This window comes from Haliaeetus leucocephalus, unplaced genomic scaffold (genome assembly GCF_000737465.1).
Source record: "Haliaeetus leucocephalus isolate CR32 unplaced genomic scaffold, Haliaeetus_leucocephalus-4.0 Scaffold236, whole genome shotgun sequence".
Taxonomy (NCBI): domain Eukaryota; kingdom Metazoa; phylum Chordata; class Aves; order Accipitriformes; family Accipitridae; genus Haliaeetus; species Haliaeetus leucocephalus.
The window spans coordinates 416,289-431,842 of NW_010972672.1; the positions used below are offsets into that span (position 1 = coordinate 416,289).

The 15,554-nt window shown below is 62.6% G+C and overlaps 2 protein-coding genes across 2 annotated transcripts in view; one reads left to right on the forward strand and one right to left on the reverse strand.

Annotated features, from left to right (window-relative positions):
- The first annotated feature begins 83 nt into the window (after positions 1-83).
- PKP3 (plakophilin 3) lies at positions 84-7,081 on the forward strand. The gene is made up of 13 exons (XM_010568070.1): positions 84-357; positions 1,342-1,418; positions 1,622-2,349; positions 2,755-2,878; positions 3,029-3,233; positions 3,476-3,650; positions 3,917-4,034; positions 4,334-4,501; positions 4,871-5,056; positions 5,342-5,495; positions 5,949-6,141; positions 6,587-6,674; positions 7,046-7,081. Exons 1-13 carry the CDS (start codon positions 84-86, stop codon positions 7,079-7,081), a joined length of 2,526 nt encoding a protein of 841 aa, XP_010566372.1.
- A 1,986-nt stretch (positions 7,082-9,067) lies between these two features.
- SIGIRR (single immunoglobulin and toll-interleukin 1 receptor (TIR) domain) overlaps positions 9,068-15,554 on the reverse strand; it is a 10,777-nt gene continuing 4,290 nt past the window's right edge. Inside the window, exons 2-9 of the mRNA XM_010568071.1 lie at positions 11,395-11,581; positions 11,179-11,309; positions 10,822-10,962; positions 10,557-10,700; positions 10,377-10,479; positions 10,147-10,297; positions 9,420-9,594; positions 9,068-9,270 (exon numbers count right to left, since the gene is read on the reverse strand). Coding sequence (XP_010566373.1) covers positions 9,068-9,270; positions 9,420-9,594; positions 10,147-10,297; positions 10,377-10,479; positions 10,557-10,700; positions 10,822-10,962; positions 11,179-11,309; positions 11,395-11,581 — 1,235 coding nt within the window. The remainder of the gene's footprint in view (positions 9,271-9,419; positions 9,595-10,146; positions 10,298-10,376; positions 10,480-10,556; positions 10,701-10,821; positions 10,963-11,178; positions 11,310-11,394; positions 11,582-15,554) is intronic.

A 15,554-nucleotide genomic window follows, 5' to 3' on the forward strand; every position in this document is an offset into this window, starting at 1 on the left:
GGCGGGCCCGGTGCCTCCCTACGGCTGCGGGGAAGCCGCCGCGCTCACCTGCGCCGGGCGGCCTCGGCCTCCACACCGCCGCCATGCAGGAGACTAACACCTTCTTGCTGTCGGCCCTGCAGCCCGAGGCCGGCGTCTGCTCGCTGGCTTTGCCCTCGGACCGGCAGCTGGACGGCAGGAGCCGGGAGGCGGCCGAGGCCCAGCGGCTGCGCAGCGCCCGCGTCCAGGAGCAGGTCCGCATCCGGATGATGCTGAGGGGGCAAGCGGCCGCCCGCGCCGAGGGCCCCGACCACGCCGACGGCGGCAGAGGTGGGAGAAACCCCCCCCCCCGCTTCCCGGGCGCACGCGTCAAAATGGGTGGCGGGAGACCCTCGGCCGGCACCGGGTTTCGGCTCGCACCCTAGCTTGGGGCTGGGAGGGGTGTCCCCCACCCCGGCCGAGCACCCCCAGCACCGGGGATGGGGCGGCACAGCCCCAGCGTGGGCTTGTTTCACCCCACTCGGGGGTCATGCCTCAGTTTCCCCACCTGCCCGCCACGGGGCGGGGATTGGCACCGGGGGCGTCCCGCAACATGCTTTGGGTTGGCAGGGTGGGGGGGGGAGGTTTTTCTTGCCCTGGCATATCCCTCCTTGTGTCCCCCCCAGGCTTTGAGCAGCGCCGCTGGCTGGGCTCCAAGCTCCTCCATTTAACGTCTGCGCTCGTGGCCCCCGCCCTGCCTCTTCACCTGGCACTGGCACAGGGTTTCACCGAGCCCCCCCCCGATCCAAAGTGCCGGGGTACCTCGGCAGTGGGGAGAGACTGCCCCTCGGCACCCCGAGGGCTGCCCCGGGCGCGGGCGTGAGTCACGCTCCCATCACCGCCGGGGCTGGCAGCGTCTTCCCGGCCCCTGCCGGCGGCTCTGGGGCGGTGGCAAGGCGGGAGGACAGCATGGGGTGCAGTGGGGTGGCCGGGTCCCCACGGGGCTCCTGTCCCCAGGGTGGCGGAGCCGGGACTGGATTTTTGGGGGGATGCCTGGTCTGCTAATCTGGCTATGGCGGAGAGGACCGGGCTTCAGCCGCCGCGTCCCCCCGCCAAGGTGGCAATTAGTCCCCTCGCCGTCGGGGCACGATGAAAGGCGGGGAAGCTGCCGCTCGGTGCTGCCGCCGTCTCTCCTGTCTCTGTTGCCAGCAGGCAGGCGAAGGCACTGTCCCCCCACTCCCTCGTTCCCCTCCGCACTGCCAGCACTGCTGCAGCTCCCGAAGCAGGTCCCCCTGAGATGAGTTGGGGGGGAATCTTTGGTACCCAAGACCACCCCTTAGGCCCCCCAGTGCTCACATCGATCCCTCTGTCTCTGTCTCGCAGGTGGTCAGTACGGCACAACCCTGCGCTCCTCCTTCAGCTCCCGCTCCCAGAGCAATGGCTTGGACCCCAAAGCCTCGGTATGTACAAGGAGGTTTTGTCTCCTGCCCCACACTAGTGCCTATCACTGCGGCAGCTGGGGATGCCAGTGGAGACCTAGCTGCTGGCTATAGCTTTGGTTGTGCTAGGGGAGGCTCTTGGCTCCATCCTATCCTCTCCCCACGGTGGGGATGGAGGAGGAGGCTTGTGGGCATCCCCTTAACCCCCCGCTTTCCCCCTGCAGCTCTATCAGCCGCTGGCCAAGAAGGATTTTGGCACGCTGAAGGGCAGCAGCTGGTCCTCACGCTCGGCAGTGGACCTCACCCCGCACAAGCGGATGGCAACCATCAGCAATGGGGGCCTGGCGAAGGGCCGGGGCTACAGCACCGGCTACACCATGTCGCAGGCCGCCAACATCTCACCACGGCCCAGCTCCTTCCACGAGCGCAACTACCGGCCCCGGCAGAACTTCGACACCCTCTCACTGCACTCCCTGCGGCTGGCTGACGGGCCGCTGCAGCCCACCACCATCGCAGATGACCGTTATAGCATCATCTCAGAGCAGCTGGACCCCGTAGGTCACCGTTCCCTCTACAAAAGCCAAGGCAACGGCGGCTTCACTCGCTCCTACACCTTTGAGAGGCAGATGAGTGCCGGCTCCACCGCCAAGGCTGCCTCCGACTGGCTGGAGGGCGGTGAGGTGACCCAGAGCCGCACCATCCGGGCGCCTGCCATGCGCACGCTCCAGCGCTTCCAGAGCAACAACCGGTCGCGGCTTAGCACCGGCTCATTCGGCAGCATCCAGGCGGCCTCGCAGGTGGGCGGCGGGAGCTCATACATGGGGATGGTGGAGCACAGCTCCCGCGCCCCCTCCGTGCGCAGCCTGGCCGAGTCCAGCCACCACCTCCAGGACCAGCGTGCCATGGAGATGTACAACGGGCACAGCACGCTGCTCAGCCACCAGTCGGGGGGGTGAGTGCTAATGGGGCTGGGCCGGCACCGGCTTAGTCCTTGTCCCCGCCTTAGTCACTTGGCCGACTGAGGGCAAAATTCTCCATCTCTTGCCTGGCGTTACCTTGCTGCAAGGGATGCAGGAGGAGGGGTGAGATGGTGGGCACAGTTTGGCCCTGTAGTGATGGACCGTGGCATGGACTGACCTCCAAGCATGTCCCACCTGTGGCCTTAGCGCGTCTCATGGATGCATCCTGAGACGGGAGGGTAGGAAGATGCTCAATCGGCTGAGTCCCAAGAGGGTGACGGGGGAGGGAGATGGATTGATGGTATCCTCTGAGATGCAGGACATGGTGGGGTGCAGAGGTGGAGGACTACTGTGGGATGCTTTGCTTGGGATCTTCCTCACTTGCCTGTGGCTTCCAGGTTTGATGACATCGACCTGCCCTCCGCAGTGAAATACCTGATAGCCAGCGACCCCAACCTGCAGGTTCTGGGCGCTGCCTACCTCCAGCACAAATGCTACAGCGACAGCAATGCCAAGAAGCAGGTGAGTGCTGAGGAGCTGAAGGAGAAGGGGCTGTCCCCAGCCCCTCTGCTATGGTGGGGCACCCCAGGGGGGGTGGAGGAGATGGAGGGAGCCCCAGCTGAATGGGAGAGCGGCTGGGTGTTTCAACCTGGCTGGGCTCTCCCCTCCCAGGCCCGCAGCCTCCAGGCCATGCCCAAGCTGGTGAAGCTGTTCAACAGCCCCAACCAGGAGGTGCAGCGCCATGCCACAGGCGCCATGCGCAACCTCATCTATGACAATGCCGAGAACAAGCTGGCGCTGGTGGAGGAGAATGGCATCTATGAGCTCATGCGGACGCTGCGGGAGCCCGACGACGAGCTCCGCAAGAACGTTACAGGTTGGAGACGATGGTGGGGCAGGCAAGGGTCCTCCTCCCCTGGGGGTGGCATGTGATGCCCCCACCCAATGAGTAAAGCTGGGGCAATGCTTCACGGGGATGATTTCTTTGCGTCATTGTTACCTAGTCTGTCCCATGGCTGCTCCTAGCTGAGGGTGGTCGGCGTAAGCCCCCTGGGGAGGTGAGTCAGGGTGGACGTGCTCTCCAGCCATTCCTGGGACTGAAGATCCCCCTCTGCGCAGGGATCCTGTGGAATCTTTCCTCCAGTGACAACCTGAAGGATCGCCTGGCCCGGGACACGCTGGAGCAGCTCACAGACCTGGTCCTGGTCCCCCTCTCTGGGCTGGGGGGCTCGGGTGTCATCCAGCAGAACCCCTCAGAGGCGGAGATCTTCTACAACTCTACAGGCTTCCTCAGGTACCTGCTCTGGGACGGCTCCAGTCCTCCCACTGTGGGTAAAGTTTTGGGTGGAAGAAGAGACACCATCTGTGCTGTGTACGTAGGGAGCAAGGTCTCTAGGGCTCCTTTCTGGGGTCCCCATCCTTTGCCATCCCAGGCAAAGCCTGGTCAACCCCATGGGAGAGGTATTAGCTGCCCTCGCCGCGGTGGTGCCCAGTGGCAGGAGGGGGGGTGGCTGTGGGGAAGGCCCTTCTTGCCATGATGGAGCCATGTTCCCCATACAGGAATCTCAGCTCTGCCAGCCAGCAGACCCGACAGAAGATGCGTGAGTGCCACGGGCTGGTGGACTCCATGATCCACTACGTGAACAGCTCCCTGGAAGTGGGCAAGTCAGAGGACAAGGTGAGCCCCGGGAGCTGGGTGCTGGGAGGGTTTCGGTGCCCTCAGACAGGGTGCTGCTCTGTTCCTCCTGGCGGCCGCCTGGCCATCGTGGTACAAAGGCGTGTCTTGATGTGATGGTGGGAAAACCAGCCTGGCTCCGTCTGGGCTTACTGGGCACAGTGAGGCACTGCTGGTGTCATCAGGATGACTCTGGCCAGGGAGCCCCATGGGATTGCACCCTAGGGGACATGCCAGCTGGAGATGCCCTGGCAGACAGCACAAGGACTGACACCCTCATGTCTCATCTGCCCCTGGCCCAGAGCGTGGAGAACGCCGTCTGTGTCCTACGCAACCTCTCCTACCGCCTGTACGACGAAATGCCCCCATCCTCCCTCCAGCGCCTGGAAGGCCACAGGAGGAATAACAGCAACATGGTGACGGGGGAGCTGGTGGGCTGCTTCAGCCCCCAGAGCAAGAAAGCACGAGAGGTCAGTGGCTGGGAGGTGGTGGGCACTGTGATGGCCGCGTCACCTGGGGCGGGACTGGCACTGGGAAGCAGCTGGCAGTGGACGTGATGCTGGGGTGGAGGTGGATGCTGGCCTCAGCTGATGGGTGGGACGTGCGGGTGAGCTCAGCAAAGTGTGAATCAGGTGTGTGGGGTGAATCAGGGTGCCGAAACCCCACTTTGCTATGCCACGGGGCATGACGCAGCCGGGGTGACCTGCCAGGTCCCTGCCAGCCTGGAGCTGCTCAATGGTTGAGGCCAGGCATGTGGGAAAAAGGGGACACCAGCAGCGAGGGATGCCGCAGAGGGGACGTCCCCTGTGAGTCTAACAGTGCCACCCCCATCCCCGCAGCACTACCTGAATGCAGACATCGTCACCTTCACGGAGGTCTCCAAGGATCCTAAGGGCATGGAGTGGCTCTGGAACCCACAGATCGTGGGCATCTACAACCGGCTGCTGCAGCGCTGTGAGCTCAACAAGCACACAACGGAGGCGGCCTCGGGCGCCCTGCAGAACATCACTGCCGGGGACCGCAGGGTGAGGGCACGGGAGGGGAACATCCCCTGGGGCTCGCCCCGTCTTGCCTGGTTGTCCCCACCACCTGGCTAGTCACCAGCCGTGCCCAGGGAGGGGATGCACCTCCCTGCAGGTTGGTACCAGCCTTTCCTGAGTGGGGGACATGGCCATCACGCTACTCATCCCACCTGGGCATGGGTCACCCTGACCTGGCCCCGTCGAGCAAGAGGAGGAAGATGGGGTGGGAGGAGAAGGCAGCCGGCGGCTTCCAGGTGGGAGTCTCCAAGTGGATGTTTGTCTTGGCAGTGGGCAGGCGTGCTGAGCCGGCTGGCCCTGGAGCAGGAGCGCATCCTGAACCCTGTGCTGGACCGCGTCCGCACCGCCGACCACCACCAGCTACGCTCTCTGACGGGGCTCATCCGCAACCTGTCCCGCCATGCCCGCAACAAGGATGAGATGTGTGAGTGCCAGGGAGGGATGGGCAGGGCTGGGGCTGTGGGCAGGAGCCTGATGGATGCCCTCCACCCTTTTTGCTCCTTGGTCTGGCCTCCAGTTACCTCTAGCCATGTCTCAGCACATTCCTGCCTGCTGCACCCCTGCTCACAGCTGAGCGTGTGGTGGCTAGTCCATCCCCAGTAACCGAACACCCCCCCCACGTTGTGCTCTGCCCACAACCCCACCATCTCACTTGGCTTTGTCCTCATCCCCCAACTCCTCTCTCAGGTGCTAAGGAGTCTCAGCAGAGGCTCCAGAGAGCAAAGGGCTTGAAGACATCCCTGGTGCTGCCCTGTGGGTCCTTGGCTGGACTCTCTGTCCCCTCATTGCCCGCGGGAGGCTGCAAGGTTCATCCCTAGGCTGCCGCGTGTCCCCTGGGTCTGGCCACCAGCCCTGACATGATGCCTTTGCCCACCAGCAACCAAGGTGGTCAGCCACTTGATTGAGAAGCTGCCAGGGAGCATCGGGGACAAGGCACCGCCCGCCGACGTCATCGTGAACATCATCGCGGTCCTCAACAACTTGGTGGTGGAGAGCCCCATGGCTGCCCGTGACATCGTCTACTTTGATGGCCTCAGGAAGCTCTTCTACATCAAGAAGAGGAGGGACAGGTAGGAGCTCCCCGTCTGCTCTGCTGTCCCAGCTCAGACCTGGGGTCCAGTCCTGCTCTCCCCTTACTCCCCTGGTCCAGCGAGGTGGAAGAGGGTCACAACTAGTCTCCCTTCCCAAGGATTGGCATTGGGAGTCCCCAGACCAGCTTAGAGTGGCCTCATGGCCACCTTCCAGCCCTTTGTCCCCTCCTCAGGACACCCTGCTATGGGATTGCCCACTGCTGCAGCCACCTTCTTCCCATCTGGGTGCTTCTCACCTCTCCTGCCAGAACTGCTTGCCACTCTGCCCATTGTGGTGGGCTCCAGCCTTTAGTCTTCTGCCTCTTCCCACCAGTACTAAGTCCTCAGCCCCTCCGGGCCCTTCTGGGCTGGTATCCTTGGGCTGGTGGGCACCATCCCATGCCCAGCGGTAACCAAAGCTCATTGCATCCTCTCCCTGTCCCAGCTCGGACAACGAGAAGTCCTCCAGAGCAGCAGCCAGCCTCCTTGGCAACATGTGGCAATACACCAAGCTCCATCGGGACTTCAAAATGGTACGTACCACCCTCCAGCACCTTCTTCAGCCGGTGGGATCCTGGGATGGATCCCGACAGTGGATCCCAAGGGAGTTAAGGCCCAGGGCTTCACCCCAGAAAGCCACACCACCCAAATACTTCCAGGCATACAACAGGTCCCAACTCCGTGCCTCCCCCTCCTGAAGGGGTGGGGATGTCCCCAGAGCATCATCCGTGTGGTGCCACCTGCACCAGTGGGGTGGGGACAGCCACGTGCCCCGTGTGGGGACAGCGTGGCCACGTCGGTGCCGGAGCAGAGCGGGTTTGTGTTCGCGTTCCCCTTGCCCAGTGAGGCACAGAAAGGGATGTCCTTGGGCAGGAAAGGTGACGGGTGGCCTGTCTCCTTGCAGAAGGGGTTCCGGAAGGAGGACTTCCTTGGCCTGTGAGGACAACCCCCGGGAGCCAGACTGCCCAGCCCTGACTCTCCCTGCCGGGATGCTCCTTGCTGCTGGCCCTGGTCTGGGGAGGCTGCTCACCGCTGGATACTCGCTCTATAGTGTAGCCCCCGCCGCGTCCCTCACACCTCCCCCCTCCACCGGGTTCCCCTTCCCTGGGTGGGGGGACACTTGTCCTCCCTCCTGCTGCAGCCTTAAACCCAGCAACTGCTTTTGGCTCTGTGGTGGGGCCCTGCTGGGACCCCAGTTAGTGGGGGACTGCCCCATGGCACCCAAGGGTCCTCAGCCCCTGGGGATCCTCTCCGCTCCTGGGGAGCCAGCTGCAAAGCTCAGCTTGTCTTGTGGCTCAGCGGAGGGGCAGGAGCTGCAGGGCTTTGGGGACGCTCCTGCAAAGCAATACTGGTGGGGAGGGGGGCTTCTGGGGGCACCCCGTCCCAGCGCCCCAAATCACAGTGCACCGGGGGCTGGAAGGGTGCTGGTGCGGGGTGCGCCGTGGGTTACACATACTCTGCCCTGGTTGGGTGGGGAGGGGGCTTCGCATAGCTCAGGGGGTTTGTGGGAGGTCTGAGGTGGCTTCCCAAATTTTTATGGGCTGGCACTGCGGCTGTAAGGAGCTGGGAAACGGCGTCAGTGACACGGTGCTGAGTCCCCTCCTTTGCTGGGTGTGAGGGGGTTGATTGAGGCTGCCCGTGCCCTCGCTTCAAGAAGCCGGGGCACCTCGCTGCCACGCCATCCCCATCCGTACACCCCACGGCGACCGTCCCTGTGCAGGCAGAGCCGCTGCTGCCGCTCTTTGCTGGCTGCTCTGCCCAGGGCTGGGCCTGGCCAGTGCTGTGTAAGCAGGATCCGGGCAGGGCCAGCCAGCTTGTGTTTGCTGGAAGGCGTCTCCCCGCGGGGTGGGGAGATGCCCTCGGTGCCTGGCGCGGCTGGTGCAGGTGGGGCAGCGGGTCCAAAGTTCTCCCTGCCAAGGCGGTGGCCGGACCGGGGCACGCGGGTGGGCTGTGGGGTGGCTTTGGTCTGCCGGTGGGTTTGGGGCTGGGTGGGGAGACCCTGCGCTTGGGGGGGGCATGGCACACCCCTTTTGGGAAACAAGGTAGAGTAGGTACAGGGGTGGCAGGGTCAGGGAGACCCAGCGGCGCTGCCAGGAGGGGACGCATCCAGGGCTGGTGTGGTCCCCTCGGTGAGCTGGCACCGGGCGTGGTCCAGGGTGGGGTGTTATGGTGCGTTTGTCTCCCCAGCTCTCCGTGTACAAACTCCCTGAGCGCTGCGTATCCCTGAAATAAAGGCCTTGAACGATGCCCGCCTGCCTCTGTGCTCAGCCGGCATGCGTGAAGGGAGGAGAGCGCCCCGCGAGACACCGGCGTGCAGGTGGGCTCACCCTGCAATGCCAGCCTGCTCGCCACGTCCGGGTGTTGCTCTGACTCAGCGTGGTGGGGATGCTGGCACGGGGATGGGATGCGGCACAGGAACGGGAGACAGCACAATTCTGGCTGCCCTGCTGCCCATGGTTGGGAGAGACCTGCCGGTGGCACCCACATCCCCGCAGATGGACAAGACCCACTCGGAGCAGCAGGATTTTATTGCCACAGGGGTTTCCACGTGTGCCGCAGCTGCTCCTGTCAGGCATTTCCCAGCCTCTGGGTCACTGGGACTGGGGCACATTGCTTCTCAGAGAGCATCACCCATCTTGTGATGGGTGAACAATGCTTGTCCATCATGCAGGAAAAATGTCCCTGCCGCCCATGGCGAGGGAAGGGGGACCTGGCACCCAAGGGTGCCCAGGCACTACAGGCAGGGGTGTCCCCTGTGATGGTTTTCCACCATGGAGCATGCTGCCAGAAGGAGCCGGCTCCTGTCTTTCCCACCGAGACCTTGGCTTTGGTCCCATCATAAAGCCCAGGCTCCTCTGGCCATGATCTGGGACTGTGCAGCCCCACAGGGAAGGGGGATGCCGCCTTTGCTGGCCCGCGGACCTGCTCAGATGTCATCCTCTGTCACCAGGCAGTAGAAGTCTGTGCGGGCGCCGTAGTTGCGTGATCCCAGGTCCGAGATGTCGAGCTCAGGTCTCTGGCCGGCCCTCAGCTGAGCATCCTCCATCACGCCAGCAGCTGAAGCCATGGGAGCACCGGGGCCACTGATACGGGGAGGCGGGAGGCTTCTGAAAACGCACCCTCGGAGGCCTGGAAGGAGCAGGGAGATGGGTTTTAGGTGGTGGGGAAGGGGCTAAACCCAGCCTGCCTGCCACAGGAGGGTGAAGCAAAGCCCAAAGGTGACCTCCAGTGCACATGTCCCCCCCCCAGGAGAAGAAGGAGGGGACAAGGACCTGTACCGAGGTCCCCATCTGGGTGGAGGTCTCCACTGCTGTCCAGGTAGCTGCTGTGCAGGATCAGCATGGGGTCCTTGTCCTCCTGCAGCTGGGTCTGTGGGTCACCCATGGCCCCCTGGAAGGACACCTTGCGGGGCAGGGCCAGGCACAGCTCTTTCCAGAAGTCTGATGACGGGGTCTGCGTGGGGCAGGAAGGAGACGAGCTGTGCTGGGACCACCACGAAGCCAAGCCCAGCCCTGCACAGGGCTGGGGAAGGCTTTGTGGGGCTCAGCTCGCTCTTCCTAGTGCTGGGAGCTCAGCCAAGGCGAGGGCTGTGTTCCTGGCGTGGCAGTGTGCCCATGCATCGGTGGAGAAACCGGCCTGACCTGCTGAAATGCTCCTGAGGGCTGCAGCTCCCAGCCTGGCCCTGAAATGGCCGGAGCAGCCACAGGCCAAAGCTTCACTCTGAGAGCTGAGGCTTCATGCTGGTGCTTCAGCTGGGGGAGACCCCAGAATGGCACAAGGCACCTGATCGCACAAGTTTGGGGAGCAAGCACCCAGATCTAGGGCTGGTTTGGTTGGTTTTTTTTTTTTTAAATTGCCTCTAAAAGATGAGGGCCTCAACCTGCTTTTTAGGAGCACTGAAGCACGGGGAGCAGCTCCAGAGCGTCACAGGGAGGCTGACATAAAATGGGCCACTGGGGATAGAAAGGGGGGTGCTGGCAGGATGGGGTCCTGCTTGGCTCTCACCATGGAGCCGGCTCGCCACACCAGCAAGGTCACTGCGCTCCGGTGCTGCTTCAGTATGCTGATAGCAGGGTGGGTGATCTCCCGGTACTGGCTCTCAAAGACGATGAAGATGGGTTTCTTGGAAAGCTCCAGCAGCCTCCAAAGCCCTTCCCTGCGAGACAGGCACATGGCAGGAGAGCAAAGGACCCACCGGCTCCTCTACCTCGGGAGCAGGCAGGAGCTGCTCCTACCTGAAGCTGCTGTTGCACCAGTCTTGCTCCAGGTACGCGACGGAGAGGACCACAATGAGACGCCGGCACCGACTCACATTCATGATCAGGTCGGCTGATGGCTCTGCAGGCAAAGGGATTTCAAGCCCCCAGGTGATAGTGTTGCCCCTCTGCCCAACCCCGCGCAGGTCTGGTGCCTACCTGAGTTGGGCAGGATGGTTTGCTCATCCAGGAAGAGCTTGTAGCCATAGCGGTTCTCCAGCTGCGGCTTCATGATGAAGTGGACGAACTTTCGGTCATCTGGGGTGGTGGCGTGGGAGACGTAGGCATCGTACAGCTTCCCGTCTGGGGAGAGAGGGAGGGGTGTAATGCCAGGGAGGGCTCTGCACATGGGCAAGCCCCTGGCCTGGGGGAGGCTTTTCCCAAGTGGGGGGCACCGCATCTGTGCCCTTCCCCGGTGCCTCACCATTGATCTCCAGCTCGCCATAGCGATTCCGGTACCAGAGGAGCACGCTCAGGCGACATCGGACATAGAGCCCGGCCAGAAGCACCAGGAGCGCCAGGACCAGGAGGGCTGCCAGCACCGCAGGCACGTGCCCTGCCACCTCTGTAAGGACAGGGAAGGGCACGGTGAGTGTGACTGGTGATCCCTGGACCAGGTTTTCTGGGTTTGGTGTAGATTTGCACCCTGTTGCACTGCCCTGGAAGAGGCAGCAATGCTCCTAACACCCGCCTTGATGAGCCCCATGGGACCCCTGTTCCTGCCCTAGGCAAGCAAACCCTCCTTGGAGGTGCCCCTCCTCTGTCCCCAGCATGTCCCTACCCGCTCGCCGCAGGGTAAAGGTGGCCGTGGCATTGCTGACCCAGCAGGCAAACACCCCGAAGTCGGCATCGTGTGTGAGGTTGAGCTGCAGGATGCTGGCGAGGAGCCGCTCCGAGGCATTTTGGGCAAACCTGGGGTGAGATTGGGCCATGTGGTGACCCACCCCGATGGACAGACAGACAGACAGATGGACATACCCCAGGGTGGGCTCCTTACCAGGTGGTGTCCTGGCTGCTCTCGCTGCCCAGCCACTGCCCGTCTTTCATCCAGGCAGGGACAGGCTCACAGCCCTCGGTGGCCGCCCAGTGCACAGTGCAGTTCAGTGCTATCTGGCTCCCCAGCGCCAGTTCCAGTGTCTCGTTGGTGGCTGGGACGAGGATTTCAGGGGGCACACTGCAAAGGTCTGGGGACACAGTAGGAAGGGGGTTTCAGATGGGAAAGCTGATCCAGCTCCCGGCTGGGCAGGCAACTGTCGTAGCCATCCCGGCTTCCCCGGAAAAACAAGCTCTGCCACGGGGGTCTGGCAGCAAGCGGTGCTTGCAGCTGTTTTTCAACAGGCTGAGCCGGTTTTCAGGGCTGGGACGGACCCTCGCCTGCCCTACGAGGCAAAGTCAGAGCAGCGAGCCGGACCCCTGCCATGCCCACCAGTGAGGGGTCCTTCCCAGCTGAAAACAGGTGAAAGTTTTGATTTTGCAGCCTACCTGCCATGGTATGCTCAGGTGCCGTGCGGGGGAGCTGCCGGCATCACCAGCGGGCCACCTGCGACAGAAGGGCCCCCACGGCGTGGCGTCTTCCGGGGGACAAAGTCCACTTGCCACTGCCGCAGGGCGGGCTGGGCCTGGAATAGATCAGAAATGGCTCCCTGAGTGCTGGCTGCTCTGGGCCGGGCCGGCACAGTGAGGGCCCCAGCAGTCCCCATTGCTCCCCGCAGCAATTTGGGTCGGGGGGCAGTGGGTGCCACTCTGGGGTAAAGCCAAACCCATGTCCCCGCCACAGTTTGGTGGCCGCCGTGTCACCTGCCCTCCCTGCGCAGCGTCAACTCGCAGCCTGGCTTTCCTGACCGTGAATTTAAGGGCAGGAGGTGATTAATGACCAACCGGGGGCTGCAGGATGTTAAAAATGTGGTTTTGGCTCAAACCAGAGGCCAGCGAGGGGAAACGAGCTGCGGTCGTAGCTCAACTGCAGGGCATGCAACACCTCCCTGTGAAACCACAGTGAGCTGCCCCATGGCTGCATTTGGGGGGCCTCAGGGGGACCCCCTTCATGCTACCAACTCCGTGTCTTGGCTGCAGTGCTGCTTCCAGTCTGACGTGCCCATTGGAATTGCTAATTAAACAGCAGGGTGGTTTATTTATAGCAACACAGGCTTCCTATCTCATGAACTCTTGTAGCGTTGAGCTAAGCCAAGTGGGTGCAGCACTCCCCTCGCGTCAGGAGGCTCGGCGCATTGCTACCCTGCGGCCGTGCCCGGGGAGAGGCGTTAGCCGCACAACGTGCCATGTGTGCAGGCAAGCAGGGAGTGCAAGGATGGTGCAGGGGGACAAGGGGGACCGGTCCCCGGCCGGCATCGCACAACCGGCAGCAGTGCCGCTGCAATAGCCCCACGGGAAGAGGGGGACCAGGGAGGACACACTGCGCCCCGCTGATAAATTGCAGCAGTGCAAAGGGGCACCGCAGATCCCAGCGGTGAGGTCGGGCTCCTCCAACCCCAAACACCCGCAGAGCCCCTGGTGCGGGCAGTGTGTCTGCCAGGGCTGATGTGGAAATAACAAGGACGTCAGGTTGACTGTAAACACATCCAGCATAACTGCTGGGGCCAGGAGGTATAAAAATCTCTCTCAGCTGCCTCTTTGCCCCAGAGCTTCATCGCTCTCGATTGCAAACTGGTTTTGGGTAACAGCAGGGCTGCTGAGGTTGGGCTCATCCCTGGAGAAACCGCGTCTCTCTGCTGCTGGTGTGAAATGGGAAGTGGGGAGGTCTGCAGCGCTGCTCTGCTGTGAAGAGGGATGGAGGCACGTTGCTCCCCTTCAGCACAGCAGCCCTGGTGCCAGGCATGGGGTGAAACTGTGGGTCAAGGTATGCAAGGGACACTTATAACATGTTCAGCTTGAGCAGCGGGAAAGCGATTTGTACCTAAAGTATTAACTGGATTTCTCTGTGGCTGGGGATGGAAGAGCAAGGGATGGAGATGAGGCAGCCCACCTGGTTTTCACGTGGGGAAGGGGATGGGAGACACTACACCGGGGTGGTGTGGGGCTTTCTCTGCCCGATGGGGATGCTCTGGCTCTGCTCGGTCCTGCCTGGATGGGTCAGTCATAAATGGTTTCGCTCCGATGGTCGGAAATAAGGAAGCCCCGATAAGATGCAGACTGATCAGAGAGCTCAGGGAGGCCCTCAATGCCTCCCCAGGCCAATGGAGACACACAGCCAGCTGGGGCCCCTTTGCTCTGGGGCATGAAATGGTGATGGATGCCCAAAGGGCAGCCGGGTTTCAGGGCTGCTGACTGCGAGGGAGGGAGGAGCGCAGGTTAACGGGCAGCAGCACGCTCCCATTTCCTATGTCTTGGGGTTGGGGACACCTCGGTTTTGTAGCGCTCCAAGTGCGGCAGAGGACTGTGCGGATGCCGTGCGGTGGTAGGCAATGGTTGGGCTGCGGCATCCCCCAGAGCACGGCCACAGGGAAAGTGAGACAGGCAGAGAGGCACAGCAGCAAGGGAGCCGAGGGAGCAAGTGGGGCCAGAGAGCCAGAGGAGAGCAGCAGGGCTTGCAGGGAGAGGGTGAAAGCTTGCTGACCCTGGCCAAGACGGCATCGACGCGGAAAGGGAAGCGGAGGCAAGCTGCGTTTACCTTTGGAGCTTCCCCCGGTGCCCTGGCCGCAGGCTTCCTGCCAGTTGCCTCCCTTGTGCGCTGCTCGAGCTGACTGGACCTGCCAGATCAGTGCTTGTTTTTTCTCTTTTTTTTTTTTTCCAAATTTATTTATTTTTCCCCCTCCCCGGTTCAGCCCCTGCCCTTTGCTGGGTTCTCCCGCTGCCCCAATCGCTGGGCGCCAGGCCTGCAGGAGGGGTTGGCCGTCCCTCCCTCCTGCTGCTCCACCTCCACCTGAACCTGTTTGTGGGGGGGGCAATAAATAACTCTGGCTTTTGGGGAGGGGAAAAGAAAAAAAAAGAAAGAGAAAAAAGGAGGGGGAAGGCAACCCACCCAGCCTGCTGGCCCAGCAGCCCTGGGGAGCTGGGTGTACACAGGTTGCACAAGGCTCCCAGGGCCGAGGAGGAATCCCCCCAGCTCTCCATGGCTGGAAAAGCCCATGGAGGTGTTGGGGCAAGATAAAACCCGCACCCAGCATCCGCCACCACCAGTAATACCAGCTTACCGTGCCATGGCGGCAGCCGGGGGCTTGCACTGGAGCGTGCCTGGGGGGGTTGGAGGTGTCTGCTCGACACAGCGCTGTGGGGAGAGCCCAGGGCAGAGCCTGCATTTTGATGCCATGGTTTGCTGAGCACCAGCAAACTTGATAATCTCAGGCTTCTTAAGGTGAGTTGGAGGGAGGGGAGGGGAGGCCGGCCAACCGTCGGCTGTGCCTACGGGTGTCTCGGGGTCTCCTGTCTGTTTCCTTCTCCTCCGTGATTTTAAAAGCCTCTTTGCAAGTTGAAACCAGTACCGCAGGGTGGCTCCTCCACCTGGCACTGGCCACAGGGAACCGGGCCCAGCCATGGCTGCTTGCAAACAGCAGGTGATCACTTATAATAATTACCAAGGAGGCGATTACAGCCCTAGCACACTGCAGGCACGGGCTGCATTCATAGCGGTGGCACCGCCTGGCACTGCAACAGCCTCAGCCGGTGCAAGAGAAACACTGACCCGAGCCGCAGTGGCTGAGCAGCAAAAACATTGGCCTGCATGGGCTTTGGGGCCAAAAAAGGGAAAAAAAGAGGGTATTTCCCTCCTGCAAGGCCCCAGCTCAAGCAGGATGAGAGGCTCAGGGATGGTGTCCGGGCCCTGGTGCCTTCGCTGGCCTCGTCAGCAGCGGCTTTCACACCTCCGGGCTGAGGCTGGGGTGGGCAAAGAGCCGGCCGGGAAGGGCTCCTTCAGCTTTCCCCAATCCCCGACTTGGGGAGAAAAAAAAAAAAGGTTCCAACCTCCCCTTTGCAAACAAAACCGAATAAAACCCCTCCAGAGGAGCGGTGCTGTAGGGCAGGCGGCAGCGCGCGGCGGGTCAAACGCTGCAACGTGCCGCCGGAACCGGGCAAGACGGCGGCCGTGGCGCCCCCCACCCTGAACGCCCGGCCTTCCCCCTCCTCCTCGCTGCCCTGCCCGGCGTGTTTTCGCCTCTAGTTATTCTTTTATTTGTGCTGGTTTTAGCAAATCCCTCTCGCAGC

Excerpts from the sequence above, each read along its gene's own strand:
- PKP3 (XM_010568070.1), top strand. The coding sequence starts at position 84 with ATGCAGGAGACTAACACCTTCTTGCTGTCGGCCCTGCAGCCCGAGGCC. Across the intron at positions 4,502-4,870 it reads AGAGCAAGAAAGCACGAGAG|CACTACCTGAATGCAGACAT; the intron begins GTCAGTGGCTGG and ends CCATCCCCGCAG. Across the intron at positions 6,675-7,045 it reads TCCATCGGGACTTCAAAATG|AAGGGGTTCCGGAAGGAGGA; the intron begins GTACGTACCACC and ends GTCTCCTTGCAG.